At 46.5% G+C, this 19,637-nt stretch overlaps 1 protein-coding gene across 1 annotated transcript in view; it reads right to left on the bottom strand.

Annotated features, from left to right (window-relative positions):
• Window positions 1-19,637, bottom strand: part of LOC140429671 (nuclear cap-binding protein subunit 1) — a 134,962-nt gene that overhangs the window by 4,964 nt on the left and 110,361 nt on the right. The window contains exons 16-20 of the mRNA XM_072516959.1: window positions 19,012-19,137; window positions 17,547-17,649; window positions 12,525-12,618; window positions 12,123-12,226; window positions 11,914-12,028 (exon numbers count right to left, since the gene is read on the bottom strand). Of these exons, the coding sequence (XP_072373060.1) occupies window positions 11,914-12,028; window positions 12,123-12,226; window positions 12,525-12,618; window positions 17,547-17,649; window positions 19,012-19,137 (542 nt within the window). The remainder of the gene's footprint in view (window positions 1-11,913; window positions 12,029-12,122; window positions 12,227-12,524; window positions 12,619-17,546; window positions 17,650-19,011; window positions 19,138-19,637) is intronic.

The raw sequence follows: 19,637 nt of genomic DNA, 5'->3' as shown, positions 1-19,637 counted from the left end.
TGAAGTGACTTGATGCTGCACAATTATTTGTCTGCTTTGCAATCTCACAATTTAAAGTCTGAACTGCAATGTGTATCTGCCGCTCCTTCTTGATACCACGTTGTCATATAAAGACACTGCATGCCAGTGAGGTGGCAGCCTTGACAGCATGTGCTGATATGCACAGACACGAGGACACCTTCAGTGGTATGTTATTCTATGGTGGGATCAATATGTGGGGGAGTTTCAACTTTAGTAGGGAGTGGGTAGTATGTACAAAGAGGTAAAATTTTTAGCTAAAAGCTGAGGGTTGACTTATATGGGAGGTATCTAAAAAACAAAGGACTTTTTTGACCAACGGTTAGGGAGTCAACTTTTACAGGAGATGAGCCATTACTTGAGTATATATCTTCCTGCACTTGCTTCTTCCTCACTATCAGCACGGTAGCACAGTGGATAGCATTGTGGCTTCACTGCGCCAGGGTCCCAGGTTCGATTCCCCGCTGGGTCACTGTCTGTGTGGAGTCCAAACGTTCTCCCAGTGTTTGCGTGGGTTTCCTCCGGGTGCTCCCGTTTCCTCCCAGTCCAAAGATGTGCAGATTAGGTGGACTGACCAGGCTAAATTGCCCTTAGTGTCCAAAAAGATTACAAGGGGTTATTGGGTTCTACGGATAGGGTGGAAGTGAGGGCTTAAGTGAGTTGGTGCAGACTTGATGGGCCGAATGGCCTCCTTCTGCACTGTATGTTCTAAAAAAAACGCATGGTCAATTTCTGCTAATCTGCAAACTTCTTAAGCATATGCCCAACATTTCAGTCTGCGTCACTGATATATAATGCAGAAAGCAGGAAAACTAGTACTGAGCCTTGCAGAACTTCTTTAGAATACCCAACCAGTTGCAAAAACACCTGCTGACCATTACAAAGAATACAGCACAGGAACAGGCCCTTCGGCCCTCCAAGCCTGTACGGTCATGATACCACCCTTGGCCAAAACCCCAAAGAACAAAGGACAATACAGCACAGGAACAGGCCCATCCACCCTCTAAGCCTGTACCGGTCATGATACCAACCATTGCCAACCTTTGTTTGCTGCCACTGAGTCAGTTTTGGATCCAACTGGTTACTTTTCCTTGGATCCCCATGGACTTTTACTCTTCTGCTAAGTCAGCCGCTTGGACCTTGTCAAATGCCTGTCTAGCGTCCAGGCTGCATCAATCCAGTTACGCTCATTGAATCTTTGACAAGGTAACAATCAGTTTGGTCAAACATGGCCTTTCCTTACTAAGTTCATGCTGACGGTTCTTGATTAATCTGTGCCTTTCCAGATGACGATTCATACTGTCCCTCAGAACCTTTCCAGTAATTTGTCGATCACTGAGGTTAGCCTTACTGGCCTGTAATTTCTGTCTATCCCTTTCTGTCATTTTAAACAATGGTGGAATGTTAGCAGTCCTCCAGTCCTTTGGCACCATGCCTGTAGCCAGATAATTGGAAATTGATAGTCAGAGCCTCTGCTGTTTCCTCCCTTGCTTTTCTGGCTGTGAATATATTTAGGAACATAGGAAATGGGAGAAGTAGGCTTTCGACCCATCAAGCCTGCTCCGCTATTCAAATGGATCATGGCTGATCATTTATCTTTTATGCTATTTCTTTCACTATCCCCATAGGGCTGGTTTAGCTCACTGGGCTAAATCGCTGGCTTTTAAAGCCGAGCAAGGCAGGCCAGCAGCACGGTTCAATTCCCGTACCAGCCTCCCCGAACAGGCACCGGAATGTGGCAACTAGGGGCTTTTCACAGTAACTTCATTGAAGCCTACTCGTGACAATAAGCGATTTTCATTTCATTTCATATCCCTTGATGTCATTAGTATCCAGAAATCTATTGATTCTGGCTTGAGCACAGTCCATTATTGTGCTTTCAAAGACCTCTGCGGTAGAGAATTCCAAAGATTCACTGCTGCCCCCTGAGCAAAGAAATCCCTTCCCATCTAAGTCTTAAATGGCCTTCCACTTAATCTGAGATGGTGTCTCCTGGTTCTAGACTCACCAGCCAGGGAAAACACCCTTTTTACATCAACCCTGTCATGCCCTGTAGGAATGTTGTAAATTCCAATGAAATCACATCTCATTCATTGAAACTCTTGAGAATGCAGGCCCAGTTTCCACAATTTCTCCTCATAAGATAAGCCTGCCATCCCACGGATTAGTCTGGTGATTCTCAGTTGCAACCCCTCTATGGCAAATGCATCCTTCCCTAGATAAGGAGACAAAACTGTATACAATACTCCAGATGCAGTCTCACCAAGGCTCTATCCCATTGCAGGAAGTCAGCTTTATTCCTGTACTCAAAACCTCTTGCGAAGGCCAACAAAGGCTTCACAGCTCCAGGGTCCCAGGTTCGATTCCGGCTTGGGTCACTGCCTGTGCGGAGTCTGCACATCCTCCCCGTGTGTGCGTGGGTTTCCTCCGGGTGCTGCGGTTTCCTCCCACAGACCAAAGATGTGCAGGTTAGGTGGATTGGCCATGATAAATTGCCCTTAGTGTCCAAACTTGCCCTTAGTGTCAGGTGGGGTTACTGGGTTATGGGGATAGGGTGGAGGTGTTGACCTTGGGTAGGGTGCCCTTTCCAAGAGCCGGTGCAGACTCGATGGGCTGAACTGCCTCCTTCTGCACTGTAAATTCTATGATGATATCTATGATATGAAACAAATTCTCCCTCTGTGACAGGCGTCAGAATGTGGCAACTCGGGGCTTTTCACAGTAACTTCATTGCAGTGTTAATGTCAGCTTAACAATAAAGATAATTTTTAATTTTTAATTGCTTGCTGTACCTGCAGGCAAGATTTAATGAATCGAACGCGTGAATATATGAATTAGGAACCTTGAGCCTGCTTTGTCATTCAACAAGATCATGGCTGACTTCCGGGTGCGGCGATGACCAGCTGAGTCGCACGTTTCGGCAGCTCCCTGTGAAACGGACTTTTGGGCTCTTGATAGGAGCCCCAACGGCAATTTTAACGGCTAAAAACACCGTGCGGTAAACCAGGAGGGTGTTCCCCCTGGACACGGATGGAAAAAGGAGAGGAAAGTGGCCGGATTGCAGCGGATCCTTTGGAACAACGGCAAGGAAGGCAAGCAAAAACCAAGATGGCGTCGGAAGGTGGCAGTTTCATATGGGGCCCTGAACAACAAGAGTTCTTGAAATGCTGCGTGGAGGAGATAAAAAAGGAAATGAAGAAAGAGTTGTTGGCCCCGATACTACAGGCGATCGAAGGGCTAAAGGAGGAACAAAAGACCCAGGAGCAGGAGCTTCGGGTCGTGAAGGCGAAAGCAGCCGAGAATGAGAACGATATACAGGGCCTGGTGGTGAAGTCGGAGATACAGGAGGCACACCAGAAACGATGTGTGGAGAGGTTGGAGGCACTGGAAAACAACGCAAGGAGGAACAACCTGAGGATTCTTGGCCTTCCTGAAGGTGTGGAGGGGGCGGACGTCGGGGCATATGTGAGCACGATGCTGCATTCGTTAATGGGAGCGGAGGCCCCGACGGGTCCGTTGGAGGTGGAGGGAGCGCACCGAGTTATGGTGCGAGGATCGAGAGCAGGAGAAACTCCCAGAGCCATAGTGGTGAGATTCCTCCGTTTTAAGGATAGAGAAATGGTCCTTAGATGGGCGAAGAAAACTCGGTGCAGTAAATGGGAGAACGCGGTGATCCGCGTTTATCAAGACTGGAGTGCGGAGGTGGCGAGAAGGAGGGCGAGCTTTAATCGGGCCAAGGCGGTACTTCACAAAAGGAAGATAAAATTTGGAATGCTGCAACCGGCAAGACTGTGGGTCACATATCAAGGGAGACACCACTACTTTGAGACGGCGGATGAAGCGTGGACTTTTATTGTAGAAGAAAAACTGGAATGAGTGGATTATGAAAAAGAACGTTTGGACAAAGTGGTGGGGCGAAGAGGGGTTTTATGTTCTAATCCTGCGGTATGGTAACTTTTCTTTCTCCCACAGGTGGTGATGGGGGGAGGTGGGGAGGGAGAGGAGATGGGGCGTTGGCCATGGGAGGCGGGGCCGAGGGAGAGGCGCGGGCTTGGTTCCCGCGCTATGATAATTATGGCGGGAATAGAGAAGCAGGAAGGAGGGGGCGTCGCACGGTGCGAGCCGTGGTCACGGGGGGAAGCCGAGGTCAGCCAGGGTTTGCTGACTTCTGGGAGCAACATGGGGGGAGTAATTACGCTAGCGGGGGGTCTAGCGGGGGGGGGGGGTGGGAGGGGGGAATTACTGGGTTGCTGCTGCTGGGGAAAGGGGGGAGTGGGTACGGGAGAGGATGGGCGGGGGGGCACCGCCTGGGGGAGATACAGCTGCGTGGGAACTGGGTGAGAAGCTGGAAGAAGATGATGGCTAACCGGCAAGGGGGGGGGGGGGGGGGGGGTGGGAAGCCCCCCAACTCGGCTGATCACGTGGAACGTGAGAGGGCTCAACGGGCCGATAAAGAGGGCACGAGTACTCGCACACCTTAAGAAACTTAAAGCAGATGTGGTTATGTTACAGGAAACGCACCTGAAACTGATAGACCAGGTTAGGCTGCGTAAAGGATGGGTGGGGCAGGTGTTCCATTCGGGGCTGGATGCGAAAAACAGGGGGGTGGCTATCAGGTAATGGGGAAGCGGGTAATGTTCGAGGCAAAGACTATAGTGGTGGATAACGGGTGCAGATACGTGATGGTGAGTGGCAAATTACAGGGAGAGATGGTGGTTTTGGTAAACGTGTATGCCCCGAACTGGGATGATGCCAACTTTATGAGGCGAATGCTAGGACGCATCCCGGACCTAGAGACGGGAAAGTTGATAATGGGGGGAGACTTTAACACGGTGTTGGAACCAAGGCTGGATAGGTCGAAGTCCAGGACTGGTAGGAGGCCGGCAGCAGCCAAGGTGCTTAAGGATTTTATGGAGCAGATGGGAGGGGTGGACCCGTGGAGATTCAGTAGACCTAGGAGTAAGGAGTTCTCGTTTTTCTCCTATGTCCATAAAGTCTATTCGCGCATAGACTTTTTTGTGTTGGGTAGGGCATTGATCCCGAAGGTGAGGGGAACGGAATATACGGCTATAGCCATTTCGGATCATGCCCCACACTGGGTAGACTTGGAGATAGGGGAGGAAACAGGAGGGCGCCCACCCTGGAGAATGGACATGGGACTAATGGCGGATGAGGGGGTGTGCCTAAGGGTGATGGAATGTATTGAAAAGTACTTGGAACTCAATGACAATGGGGAGGTTCAGGTGGGAGTGGTCTGGGAGGCGTTGAAGGCGGTGGTTAGGGGGGAGCTGATATCAATAAGGGCACATAAAGGGAAGCAGGAGAGTAAGGAACGGGAGCGGTTGCTGCAAGAACTTTTGAGGGTGGACAGACAATATGCGGAAGCACCGGAGGAGGGACTGTACAGGGAAAGGCAAAGGCTGCATGTGGAATTTGACTTGCTGACTACAGGCACTGCAGAGGCACAATGGAGGAAGGCGCAGGGTGTACAGTATGAATATGGGGAGAAGGCGAGCAGATTGCTGGCACACCAATTGAGGAAAAGGGGAGCAGCGAGGGAAATAGGGGGAGTGAGGGATGAGGAAGGAGAGATGGAGCGGGGGGCGGAGAGAGTGAATGAAGTGTTCAAGACATTTTATAAAAAATTGTATGAAGCTCAACCCCCGGATGGGAGGGAGAGAATGATGGATTTTTTGGACCGGCTGGAAATTCCCAAGGTGGAAGAGCAGGAAAGGGTGGGACTGGGAGCACAGATCACGGTAGAAGAAGTGGTGAAAGGAATTAGGAACATGCAGACGGGAAAGGCCCCGGGACCGGACGGATTCCCAGTTGAATTTTACAGAAAGTATTTGGACTTGCTCGCCCCGGTACTGACGAGGACCTTTAACGAGGCAAAGGAAAGGGGACAACTGCCCCCGACTATGTCTGAAGCAACGATATCGCTTCTCTTAAAGAAGGAAAAGGATCCGCTACAATGCGGGTCCTACAGACCAATTTCCCTTCTAAATGTGGATGCCAAGGTCCTGGCCAAGGTAATGGCAATGAGAATAGAGGAATGTGTCCCGGGGGTGGTTCACGAGGACCAAACTGGGTTTGTGAAGGGGAGACAGCTGAACACGAATATACGGAGGCTGTTAGGGGTAATGATGATGGCCCCACCAGAGGGTGAAACGGAGATAGTAGTGGCGATGGATGCCGAGAAAGCATTTGATAGAGTGGAATGGGATTATCTGTGGGAGGTGTTGAGGAGATTTGGTTTTGGAGAGGGGTATGTTAGATGGGTGCAGCTGTTGTATAGGGCCCCAGTGGCGAGTGTGGTCACGAATGGACGGGGATCGGCATATTTTCGGCTCCATAGAGGGACAAGGCAGGGATGTCCTCTGTCCCCATTACTGTTTGCACTGGCGATTGAGCCCCTGGCGATAGCGCTGAGAGGTTCCAAGAGATGGAGGGGAATACTTAGGGGAGGAGAAGAACACCGGGTATCTTTATATGCGGATGATCTGCTACTATATGTGGCGGATCCGGCGGAGGGGATACCAGAAATAATGCGGATACTTGGGGAGTTTGGGGATTTTTCAGGGTATAAATTGAACATGGGGAAGAGTGAGCTGTTTGTGGTGCATCCAGGGGAGCAGAGTAGAGAAATAGAAGACCTACCGTTGAGGAAGGTAACAAGAGACTTTCGTTACCTGGGGATCCAGATAGCTAAGAATTGGGGCACATTGCACAGGCTAAATCTAACGCGGTTGGTGGAACAGATGGAGGAAGATTTCAAGAGATGGGATATGGTAGCACTGTCAATGGCAGGGAGGGTGCAGGCGGTTAAGATGGTGGTCCTCCCGAGATTCCTCTTTGTGTTTCAGTGCCTCCCGGTGGTGATCACGAAGGCTTTTTTTAAAAGGATAGAAAAGAGCATCATGGGTTTTGTTTGGGCCGGGAAGACTCCGAGAGTGAGGAAGGGATTCTTACAGCGTAGTAGGGATAGGGGGGGGCTGGCATTACCGAGCCTAAGTGAGTATTATTGGGCCGCTAATATTTCAATGGTGAGTAAGTGGATGGGAGAGGAGGAGGGAGCGGCGTGGAAGAGATTAGAGAGGGCGTCCTGTAGGGGGACCAGCCTGCAGGCTATGGTGACAGCCCCATTGCCGTTCTCACCGAGGAACTACACCACGAGCCCGGTGGTGGTAGCTACACTGAAGATTTGGGGACAGTGGAGACGACATAGGGGAAAGACCGGAGCATTGGGGGGGTCCCCGATAAGAAACAACCATAGGTTTGCCCCGGGGGGAATGGATGGGGGATATGGAATGTGGCAAAGAGCAGGAATAACGCAACTGAAAGATCTATTTGTGGACGGGAAGTTCGCAAGTCTGGGAGCGCTGACCGAGAAATATGGGTTGCCCCAAGGGAATGCATTCAGGTACATGCAATTGAGGGCTTTTGCGAGGCAACAGGTGAGGGAATTCCCGCAGCTCCCGACACAAGAGGTGCAGGACAGAGTCATCTCAAAGAAATGGGTGGGGGATGGTAAGGTGTCGGATATATATAGGGAAATGAGGGACGAAGGGGAGACTATGGTGGACGAACTAAAAGAGAAATGGGAAGAAGAGCTAGGGGAGGAGATCGAGGAGGGGCTGTGGGCAGATGCCCTAAACAGGGTAAACTCGTCGTCCTCGTGCGCCAGGCTAAGCCTGATTCAGTTTAAGGTATTACACAGGGCACATATGACTGGAACACGGCTCAGTAAATTTTTTGGGGTGGAGGATAGGTGTGCGAGGTGCTCGAGAAGCCCAGCGAATCATACCCATATGTTTTGGTCATGCCCGGCACTACAGGGGTTTTGGGTGGGGGTGACAAAGGCGCTTTCAAAAGTAGTAGGAGTCCGGGTCGAACCAAGCTGGGGGTTGGCTATATTTGGGGTTGCACAAGAGCCGGGAGTGCAGGAGGCGAGAGAGGCCGATGTTTTGGCCTTTGCGTCCCTAGTAGCCCGGCGCAGGATATTGCTAATGTGGAAAGAAGCCAAGCCCCCGGGGGTGGAGACCTGGATAAATGATATGGCGGGGTTCATAAAGCTAGAGCGGATTAAGTTTGTCCTAAGGGGGTCGGCTCAAGGGTTCACCAGGCGGTGGCAACCGTTCGTCGAATATCTTGCGGAAAGATAGATGGGGGAAAAAAGAAGGCAGCAGCAGCAGCCCAGGACTTGGGGGGGGGGGGGGGGGGGGGGGAGGAGGGATGGGGGGGGGGGGGGGGGTATAGCCTGTGACAAGGCAGTTGCCAATTGGGGCTAGTTTTCATTTTTGTTATTTAATATTTATTTATTTGTTGTTTTTTGTTTATATAAAAAAGGTCATTATTATCTGTATTGTTATAATGTTGTGTAAAGGATGCACAATGTACTGTGGTGGTTGACCAAAAATTTTCAATAAAATATTTATTAAAAAAAAAAACAAGATCATGGCTGATTTGATTGCAACCTCAACTCCACATTTCCACCTACCCTGATAACCTTTCACCCTCCCTTGCTTATCTGGAATCTATCTTGTTCTGCAAAGATTCTGCTCCACCGCCTTTTGAGAAAGAGAGTTCCAAAGACTTACAACCCTCTGAGAGAAGATTTCTCCCCATCTCGGTTTTAAATGGGCGACCCTTTATTTTCAAACAGTGAAAATCAAGTCATAATCGAGCACATCCTATCCACATCCACCTTGTCAAAACCCTTCAGGATTTCCTTTTCAATCAAGTCATCTCTTAGTCTTCTTAACACGGATACAAGCCTAGCCTGTCCAATCTTTCCTCATAAGACATCCTGCCCACTTCATGTATTAGTCTAATAAACCTTCCCTATAACTGCTTCCAACTCATTTACATTCTTCTTTAATAAGGGGATCAATACCTACACAGTAGGTATCCTTCTATTCTATTCTATAGACAGTACTCCAGACGTGGTCTCACCAATGCCCTGCATAACTGAAGCATAACCCCTCTACTTTTGTCATCAATTTCCCTCGCAATAAACAAAAGCATTCTATTAGTTTTCCTAATTTCTTGCTGTACCTGCCTACTAATGCACTAGGACACCCAGATTCCTCTACATCGCAGAGCTCTACAATTTCTCACCATTTAGATAATATGCTTCTTTTTTATTCTTCCTCCTGCCAAAGTGGACAATTTCATGTTTTCCCACATTATACTCCATTTGCCAAATTTCTGTCCACTCACTTAACCTATGTATATCTTTTTGTAGCCTTTGTAGTTCTCTTCACACCTTACTTTCCTACCTTTCTTTCTGTCATAAGCAAAGTTAGCAACCGTACCCATAGTTCCTTCATTTATATAAATTGTAGAAATTTCAGACCCCAGCACTGATCCTTGTGATATGCTACTCATTACATCTTGCCCACCACAAACTGGTCCATTTGTGCCTATGCTCTGTTTCCTGTTAGCTAGCCAATCTCCTATCCATGCCAACGTGTTACCACATACAACATGAGTTTATTTCCCACAATACCCTTTGACACGGCACCTTATCAAATACTTTCTGTAAATCTTTATCCCCAGCACATATTACTTCTTCAAAGAATTCCAAGAAATTGGTTAAACATGATTTCTCTCTCACAAAAACATGCTGACTCTGCCTGAAGTCCTGAATTTATCTAAGTGCCCTGCTATATTGGCCCGTAACACACCCCTCACTATCAGGAAATCCGTGGCGGAGGCGTGCTATTGGTGGGACCAGAAGATCCCGCTCGGCGTGAATGGCCATAAAATCTCACCCATGGTGTCCTCCGCTGTCTTTTTAAAAAACAAGTAAATTGAGTATCCAATACCACCGCCCCCACCCCGCCAATTAAGGGACAATTTAGCGTGGCCAATTCACCTAGCCTGCACATCTATTGGGTTGTGGAGGTCAGAACCATGCAGACACGGGGCGAACGTGCAAACTACACATGGACAGTGACCCGGGGCTGGGGTTGAACCCGGGTCCTTGGCGCCGTGAGGCAGCAGTGCAGCACTGCACCACCGTGCCGCCCATTTCCTCTGCTTTCTACACTAATTTTATGTCTTCCATTTCCAGCTTTGCATCTTAATCTGCACTCAGACTCCAAACCCCCTGGGAACTAAAGCTCTGCTCAACAGCACAACCTTGCCAGAATGATATAGTCCTGCTGCTGATATGTGATGTAAACCATACCCCAGAACCGATCCCAATGTTCCAGGAATCTAAAGCCCCCCTTTCTGCACAATCTCTTTTGCCATGTATTCAACTGCATTCTCTTTCTATTTCTAAATTCACTAGCATGTGGCTCCTGGAGATTGTTACTTTTGAGATCTTGCTATTAATTTCTTTCCTTGCTCCCTGAAATCTGCATACAGGACCTCATCCCAGTTTCAACTACGTTAGTTCATCCTTGTGCTTCAAAATGTTCATCCTTGTGCTTCAGAATGTTCTGCAGTCACTCGGTGACACCCTTAACCCTGACCCCAGGGATGCAATATGTCACCCTGGAAGCACTTCTCCAGACGTAACAAGTCTTTCTTCATAATTCATTTACAAATCATGGATATCCAACTATTTCAGAAAATGAAGGTAGATGAATCCTACAACTGAACAATGACATCAGCCTATGGCATCAGTTTCAATGCATTTGATATCTTGTGTTCCCAAGTCTTGATGATTCAGACAAACTAAGTATTCATGCCTGGCACCCAGTTCACCAACTGTTTTTATAAACAGGTTTGCAGTTTTATTGCTAAACATATCTTAAAGAACATGAAATATCTGTAAGCAATGCACAAACACACTATACAGCCTTGCTGTAATGGACTGGTTAAGGGTAACAATGTGTTTAACAGCGAGGTGTCCATCAGACCACATATTCGTTCCTGCTCCCAGCACTTTTTAAAAATAGTGTACATTCCACAGCAGCCCAAGCACAATACAAATCCTGGAAACACCAGAGTAGCAAGTTGAGAGCAGAAGAAGGGGTTCCAGCTGTGCCAGCACGGGGGTGAGGGACATGACTTGGTTTTGAAATAACTATGCCTTTGTTATAAAGATGTCCTTTAAAGTGAACCCACCAGTGCAATATTCCTTAATAAGGAAATATAGTGGCGGGTAAACATTTACAATGTGATTTTAAAACATTTTAAATTCGGGGAGAATTTTAGGTCCACCTAAATGTGAGTCATGCAAGAGGGATGAGCAAATAGAGTAACTATGTGAAAGTGAAAAACATGGTTAGTCAAAACAAAAGTTACAAGGCACACAACAAAACTGCTGTGACATATTTATGACAAACCAAATTGAAATCAGATTTGTTTTGCAAGTACCAGGATACGGTTTAATGCTCATCAGCAACAGCTCTACTGTAAGGGCTAATGGTTGTACTTGAAGACTCAAAGAATGGGGAATCAGAACCTCTTGGTGTTGGCATTTATGGTTCAAGGTCCATGCCACTGCAAAGCACCATCTTCAATACAGAAGGCAGGCAGCCCTAAGATTTAAAAGGCTCACAACCTAACAATAGTGATGCAGGAAGGGAGAGGTCTTTATTTTCTTTAAATTGGAAAGCGGATTAGTACTTGCTTTGAAAATATTCTCTACAACCTGCCTTATTCTAATACCCAATACCAATAATAAAATACTGCAGGTGCTGGAAATCTGAATGAAAACAGAAAATGCTGGAAATACTCAGCACACAGTGGAGAGAAACAAGAGTTGACATGTCAGGTCGATTTCTGATGAAAGGCCGATTTCTGATGAAAGGCCAGTAACTCAAAATACTGACTCAGTTTCTCTCTCCACAGATGCTGCTAGACCTGCTGAGTATTCCTGCATTTTCTGTTTCTATTGTAACCTATATTCAGTTGATTTAGCAAAAACAAACTTACTCTTTTGTGTTGTTTATCCAGTTTGTCTTTAGTCCCTTCAAGCTCCCTTTGAACCTTCTGCACATGCTTGTTCATTTTTCGGATGGTGGAGTGAAGAATCTCCCAGACATACAACCTAAAGTGCCACAGTAAAGTTAGTTCCAATCAGTTGCAAACCTGCAACCCTAATTTATTAGAATATTGTGGTCCCAAATGTTTATACAGATTACCTAGTGAAATCATGTGCCATTTCTGAAGAGAAGATCCAGTTCGCTACTGCTGCGCAGTCTACAATCTGTGTTCTGATCATTTTATCAACCAACATGGCCATCATCTGCAGAATATCAAGAAAATGTAGTTTTTAAAATCAGATCAGTAATGTGACATCGGAGGCTTAATTAATTGATTTCACACTCCCAGCAAGGGGTTGCAACTGAAGGGAGTGTGGATCAGACCATGTCGCAGTCCAGTTCAAAGCCACTCCCTTCAAATGCAGCTCCCCATTTCAGTGAAGAGAAGGAAATTTGGACCATTTTAAATTGGAAGGAGAAATGATAAAATAGGATATGTTTTGCTTTCAATTTACACTCGAAACAGATGTTATTTGACAGAAGAGAAAGAACAACCATTACCTGAGGATGACACTTCCAAACATCAAACATAACTCTTAGCACATGTAGTTTGCCCTCATCACCTTCAGCCAAAGTCTTAAAAATCTCATGAAACCTACAAGAGAAAATCAACTGGTGAAAGCGGTGTAAACAAATATGAAAAGATACATCATTGAAAAGTAGGCTTGAAAATGGACAGCTTTATAGCATTATTTAGACTCTGGACAGAGACACACTCTCTCCCCTCCATTTCAAGAACAAACAAAGAACAAAGAACAAAGAAATGTACAGCACAGGAACAGGCCCTTCGGCCCTCCAAGCCCGTGCCGACCATACTGCCCGACTAAACTACAATCTTCTACACTTCCTGGGTCCGTATCCTTCTATTCCCATCCTATTCATATATTTGTCAAGATGCCCCTTAAATGTCCCTATCGTCCCTGCCTCCACTACCTCCTCCGGTAGTGAGTTCCAGGCACCCACTACCCTCTGCGTAAAAAACTTGCCTCGTACATCTACTCTAAACTTTGCCCCTCTCACCTTAAACCTATGCCCCCTAGTAATTGACCCCTCTACCCTGGGGAAAAGCCTCTGACTATCCACTCTGTCTATGCCCCTCATAATTTTGTATACCTCTATCAGGTCGCCCCTCAACCTCCTTCGTTCCAGTGAGAACAAACCGAGTTTATTCAATCGCTCCTCATAGCTTATGCCCTCCATACCAGGCAACATTCTGGTAAATCTCTTCTGCACCCTCTCTAAAGCCTCCACATCCTTCTGGTAGTGTGGCGACCAGAATTGAACACTATACTCCAAGTGTGGCCTAACTAAGGTTCTATACAGCTGCAACATGACTTGCCAATTCTTATACTCAATGCCCCGGCCAATGAAGGCAAGCATGCCGTATGCCTTCTTGACTACCTTCTCCACCTGTGTAGCCCCTTTCAGTGATCTGTGGACCTGTACTCCTAGATCTCTTTGACTTTCAATACTCTTGAGGGTTCTACCATTCACTGTATATTCCCTACCTGCATTAGCCCTTCCAAAATGCATTACCTCACATTTGTCCAGGTTAAACTCCATCTGCCATCTCTCCGCCCAAGTCTCCAGACAATCTAAATCCTGCTGTATCCTCAGACAGTCCTCATCGCTATCCGCAATTCCACCAACCTTTGTGTCGTCTGCAAACTTACTAATCAGACCAGTTACATTTTCCTCCAAATCATTTATATATACTACAAAGAGCAAAGGTCCCAGCACTGATCCCTGTGGAACACCACTGGTCACAGCCCTCCAATTAGAAAAGCAGCCCTCCAATTGATCTCCTTCATTCCCTTTGTTATCGTTTTTAAAAAATTATTATTCATTTATGGGATGTGGGTGTCTCTGGTTAGGCTAACATTTATTTCCCTTCAGACGATGGTGGCGAGTTGCCTTTTTGAACCTCTGCAGTCTTTGAGGTGTAGGTACATCCTCAGTGCTGTTAGGGAGGGAGTTTCAGGATTTTGACCCAGCGACACTGAAGGAACGGCAATATATTTCCAGGTCAGGGTGGTGAGTGACTTGGAGGAAACCTCCAGGTGGTGGGGTTCCCAGGTATCTGCTGCTCTTGTCCTTCAAGATGGTAGTGGTTGCGGGGTTAGAAGATGGTGCCTAAGGAATCTTGGCGAGTTCCTGCAGTACATCTTGTAGATGGTACACACGGCTGCAACTGTTCGTCGGTGGTGGAGGGATCAAGTGGGCTGCTTTGTCCTGGTTGATGTCGAGCTCCTGGAGTGATTTGGAGCTGCACTCATCCAGGCAAGTGAAGAGTATTCCATTACACTACTGGCCTGTGCCTTGTTGATGGTGGACAGGCTTTGGGGATTCAGGTGAGTTATTCACCGTAGGATTCCTAGCCTTTGACCTGCTCTGGTAGCCACAGTATTAACGTGGCTAGTCCAGTTCAGTTTCTGATCAATGGTAACCCCCAGGATGTTGACAGTGGGGGGATTTAGCGATGGTAATGGCATTGAATGTCATGGGACGATAGTTAGATCCTCTCTTGGAGGAGATGGTCATTGCTCGACATTTGTGTGGTGCGAATGTAACTTGCCACTTGTCAACCCAAGCCTGGATATTGTCCAGGTCTTGATGCATTTGAACATAGACTGCTTCAATATCTGAGGAGTCGCGAATGGTGCTGAACATTGTGCAGTCATCTGCGAGCATCCCCACTTCTGACCTTATGATGAAAGGGAGGTTGTTGATGAAGCAGCTGAAGATGGTTGGGCCTAGGACACTACCCTGGGGAACTCCTGCAGTGATGTCCTGGAGCTAAGATGATTGACCTCCAACCACCGCAACCATCTTCCATTGTGTCAGGTATGACTCCAACCAGCCGCTTGTTTTCCCCGATTCCAGTTTAGCTAGGGCTCCTTGATGCCATACTGGATCAAATGCTGCCTTAATGACACGGGCAGTCACTCTCACCTCACCTCTGGCATTCAGCTCTTTTGTCCATGTTTGAACCAAGGCTGTAATGAGGTCAGGAGCTGAGTGACCCTGGCAGAATCCACATTGAGTGTTCCTGAGCAGGTTATTGCTGAGTAAGTGTCGCTTGATAGCACTGTTGATGACTGCTTCCATCACTTTGCTGATGGAGAGTAGACTGGCTGAGTTGGATTTGTCCTGTTTCTTGTGTACAAGATACACCTGGGCAATTTTTCACATTGCCGGGTAGATGCCAGTGTTGTAGCTGCAATGGAATAACTTGGCTGGGGGCGCGGCATGTTCTGGAGCACACATTTTCAGTACTATTGGCAGAATATTGTCAGGGCCCATAGCCATTACAGTTTCCTGTGCCTTCAGCCGTTTTTGATATCACATGGAGTGAATTATATTGGCTGAAGACTGGCATCTGTGATGCGGAGGATTTGGGAGCAGACCAAGATGGATCATCCACTCGGCACTTCTGGCTGAAAATTGTTGCAAATGCCTTTGCACAGATGTGCTGGGCTCTTCCATCATTGAGAATGGGGATATTCTTGGAGCCTCCTCCTCCAGTGAGTTATTTAATTGTCCACCACCATTCATGGCTGGATATGGCAGGAGTGCAGAGCTTAGATCTGATGCATTTGTTGTGGAATTGCTTAACGCTATTTAGTATTGCATGCTGTCCTGCACTCTTCATTGAACCAGGATTGATCCCCTGGCTTGGTGGTAATGGTAGAGTGGGGGATACGCCAAGCCATGAGGTTGCAGATTATGGTGGAGTACAATTCTGCTGCTGATGGTTCACACTACCTCATGGATATCCAGTCTTCAATTGCTAGATCTATTCAAAATCTTTCCCATTTAGCACAGTGGTAGTGCCGTGCAACACAATGGAGGATATCCCCAATGTGAAGACGGGACTTTACCTCCACAAGGACATTTCCTGTCACAAAGGAATGGTCACTTCTACCGATTCGGTCATGGACAGATGTATCTGCAGCAGGCAGGTTAGTGAGGATGTGTTCAAGAATGTTTTTCCCTCTCGTTGGTTCCCTCACCACCTGTTGCAGTCCCACTCTAGCAGCTATGTCCTTTAGGACCTGGCCACCTCGGTCTGTGGTGGTACTACTGAGCCGCTCTTAGTGATGGACATTGAAGTCCCCCACCCAGAATATATTCTGCTCCCTTGCCACCCTCAGTGCTTCCTCCAAGGTTCAACACAGAGCAGTACTGATTAATCAGATGATTGCGGATGGGTCATGGTAATCAGCAGGTTTCCTTGCCCATGTTTAACCTAAAGCCATGAGACTTCACAGGATCCAGAGTCGATGTTGAGGACTTCCAAGGCAACTCCCTCCAGACTGTATATCACTGTGCCACGTCCTCTGCCAGTGAGTCAGGACATACCCAGGAATGGTGAGAGAGGTGTCAGGGACATTGTAAGTTATGATTCTGTGTGTTTGACTATGTCAGGCTGTTGTTTGACTAGTCTGTGAGACAGCTCTCCAACTTTGGCAAAAGCCCCCAGATATTAGTAAGTAGGACGTTGCAGGGTCGACAGGGTTGCGTTTGTCGTTTCCGGTGCCTGGGTCAATGCTCGGTGGTCCATCCAGTTTAATTCCTTTTGTGTTTTTGTAGTGGTTGAATATAATGGAGTGGCTTGCTAAGCCATTTCAGAGGGAATTTAAGAGTCAACCACATTGCTGTGGGTCTGGAGTAATGTGTAGGCCAGACCAGGTAAGGACGACAGACTTCCTCCCCTAAAGGACATTTGTGAGTCAGATGGGTTTTCAGGACAATCGACAATGGTTTCATGGTCATCATTAGATCCAGATATTTTATTGAGATTAAATTCCACCACCTGTTGTGATGGGATTCGAACCGGGTCCCCAGATCAATACCATGGGTCTCTGAATTACTAGTCCAGCTACAATACCACTATGCCACCGCCTCTTCTTTCCAGGAATGAAAAAGGTGTTAGAGCTGTCTGGATGGCCCTGCCCTGGATATTGTTCTCCCCCTTTGGTGGAGTGGCTGATGTGCAGTCAATGTTCCTTTGAAGGTAAAATAAGCAACTAAATGTGGAGAATCACTGATGCCAATCTTAATCTATTTACAGGGGACCACCATAAATGAGCACGAATACAATAGCTCACGCTCATGCACAGGGGCAAATGCTCAAAATTGATCAATGACAAAATTAAAGTTGGTCTGTTTAAAACTTTAACTGATGAAGAACACCAATTACCCTGCTCACTGGATTATTCATCAGTCCATCAGAATGTGGGTTAACTGCAAAGACCAATGAAGCAGGGAGAGCAAAATCCTATACTTTCATGCATCAGAATGAAAAAAACTCTTTATTCATTGAGTTAGTCATTAATGTTTACAGCATGGAAACAGGCCCTTCAGCCCAGCTGGTCCATGCCACCCAGTTTCCATCACAAAGCTAGTCCCACTTGCCTGCATTTGGCCCATATCCCTTAGTCTGTTAGTCACAGGGCTAATAAGCAAAGTGATACGTAAACATCTAATTGCAATTTGTTCATGGAAAAGGAAGACACTTACTTTGCCAAAGCACTGAATGAATGGCTGAAGGACTTGGCAGCCAGGTGAAGTAAAGTCTGTACAAAAACGTCAATCTTCAGGGGATTAAAGCTGAACCCTTCATCTGAAACAGCGTAGCTCAAGCAAGTCAATCATTTGATTTCAGCAGCATTCTCCGGGTTAAGATGACAGATTCAACAATTCTGACAACGATATTAACCGAATGGATGAGAATTATAGGATCATAGGAAAGCAAATGGAATGTTGGCATTTATAGCAAAAGGGATCGAGTATAAAGATAAGGAAGTGTTGTTGCAACGAAACAAGGCATTGGCAAATCTACACCTGGAGTATTGTGCACAGGTTGGTCCCCTTATTTGAGGAAAGATGTAGTGGCATTGGAGGCAGTTCAGAGGAGGTTCACTAGATTGATTCCAAAGATATGGGGTTTGTCGTATGAGGAGAGATTGAACAGTTTAGGTCTATACTCTCTAGACTTTTACAAGAATGAGGGGAGATCTAATTGAGTATACAAGATGCTAAAAGGTATGGATAAAGTAGACGTGGAGCTGATGCTTCCTCTTGTGGGGCATTCTAAAATGAGAGGTCATAATCTTGGAATAAGAGGTAGCAAATTTAAAACAGATTTGAGGAGAAACTACTTCTCCCAAAGGGTTGGGAATCTGTGGAATTTGCTACCCCAGAGTGTGGTGGATGCTGGGACAACGAGTAAATTTAAGGAGGAGTTAGACAGATTTTTAATTGGTAATGGGTTGAAGGGTTATGGAGAACGGACAGGACAGTGGAGTTGAGGCCAGAATGGGATCAGTCATGATCACATTGAAGGTGTTTAGGCTCGGGAGGCTAAATTGCCAACTCCTGCCCCCAGGCCATGTGTTGTAGGGAGGAGATGCTCTGACTGATTTCGCAATCCAGCTCTTGTTCTGTAACATTGTAGGTTGCAGATGAGGAACATATCAACCATGCTAGAACGGCGGAGCAGACTCGATGAGCCGAATGGCCTAATTCTGCTCCTGTATCTTATGAACATAGAATGAGGAAACCGTGTCTCCTTATTCAGTCTATCAAAACTTCTTTCCAGTCATAAAAGGGTCCGTTTCCACTACACTGTGGCTCTGACCTGCTCTTTACATGGCATTTATATGGCAGGTCCAGAAAAAGGTCTGTTCTCACTACACCGTGGCTCTTATCCTTTGGCCAATTGCACACTGATGTTACCTCAATCCCTTTGATATCATATGCCTCTAAGTTCTGGAACAGTCTGTTACAAAGTGCCTTTTGGAAGTCCATATACACATCTATTACACTACCTTCATAAATGTTTCTGTTACTTCAAAGAACTTAATTAATCACACTAGCCTTTAACAAATCTGTCCTGGATGTCCCTTATTAACCCATGCTTTTAATTTTGGCTTTGTCAATGATCTCGGGTAGCTTTCCCACCACAATTAAAATAATTCCTTACCATCATCGTCATCCTCTTGGTTAGGATTTGGGAGGTCTTTTAATATGCTCAGGATTTCATCATTACTTGCTTTGTTTTTAATAGCACTGCATACACTAACAGCCACAGCATAGCCAGGTAGAGAACCTAAAGCAGCAACAAAAATAATGTTATGTCGGCTCAAGAGCTTATGTCAAATTGTTAAATATCATTTGGTAACTTTTTGCCCCCCCACCCCACCCCCTTGCAAAGTAGAAAATGTTTGGCTCACTGATTCCCATAAATGTGAGAAAGTACGAGAAGAGCGGGTCCAAATGTACATGTCCATATGCACACGGCAAACGTGAGAAGGGGTATACATGTAAAAGGGCTTGATGAATGCACAAGACAGGACAAAGGACTGCTGTTATTCATAGCGCATACAAGTGGCTGCACGCGCACATTTGCAAAGTAGAGCATGTGTAGCAAGCATGAGAGTGAGAAAAAGAGCCAGCGAGATTGAACACCTTTGAAATACTGCAGAACACAAAATTGTGTCATAACGTCAGAGTGTAATAGTAATTTGTTTCTCACTGTATTTTCACTGAGTTCCATATTTAACTCTTCCTTCATCTAAACATGATTTCTCAAGAATCAGATCAAAGTTG

Source organism: Scyliorhinus torazame, chromosome 9 (genome assembly GCF_047496885.1).
Source record: "Scyliorhinus torazame isolate Kashiwa2021f chromosome 9, sScyTor2.1, whole genome shotgun sequence".
Taxonomy (NCBI): domain Eukaryota; kingdom Metazoa; phylum Chordata; class Chondrichthyes; order Carcharhiniformes; family Scyliorhinidae; genus Scyliorhinus; species Scyliorhinus torazame.
The sequence above is the reverse complement of the archived record's forward strand: the minus strand, read 5'-3'. Positions and strand labels throughout refer to the sequence as shown.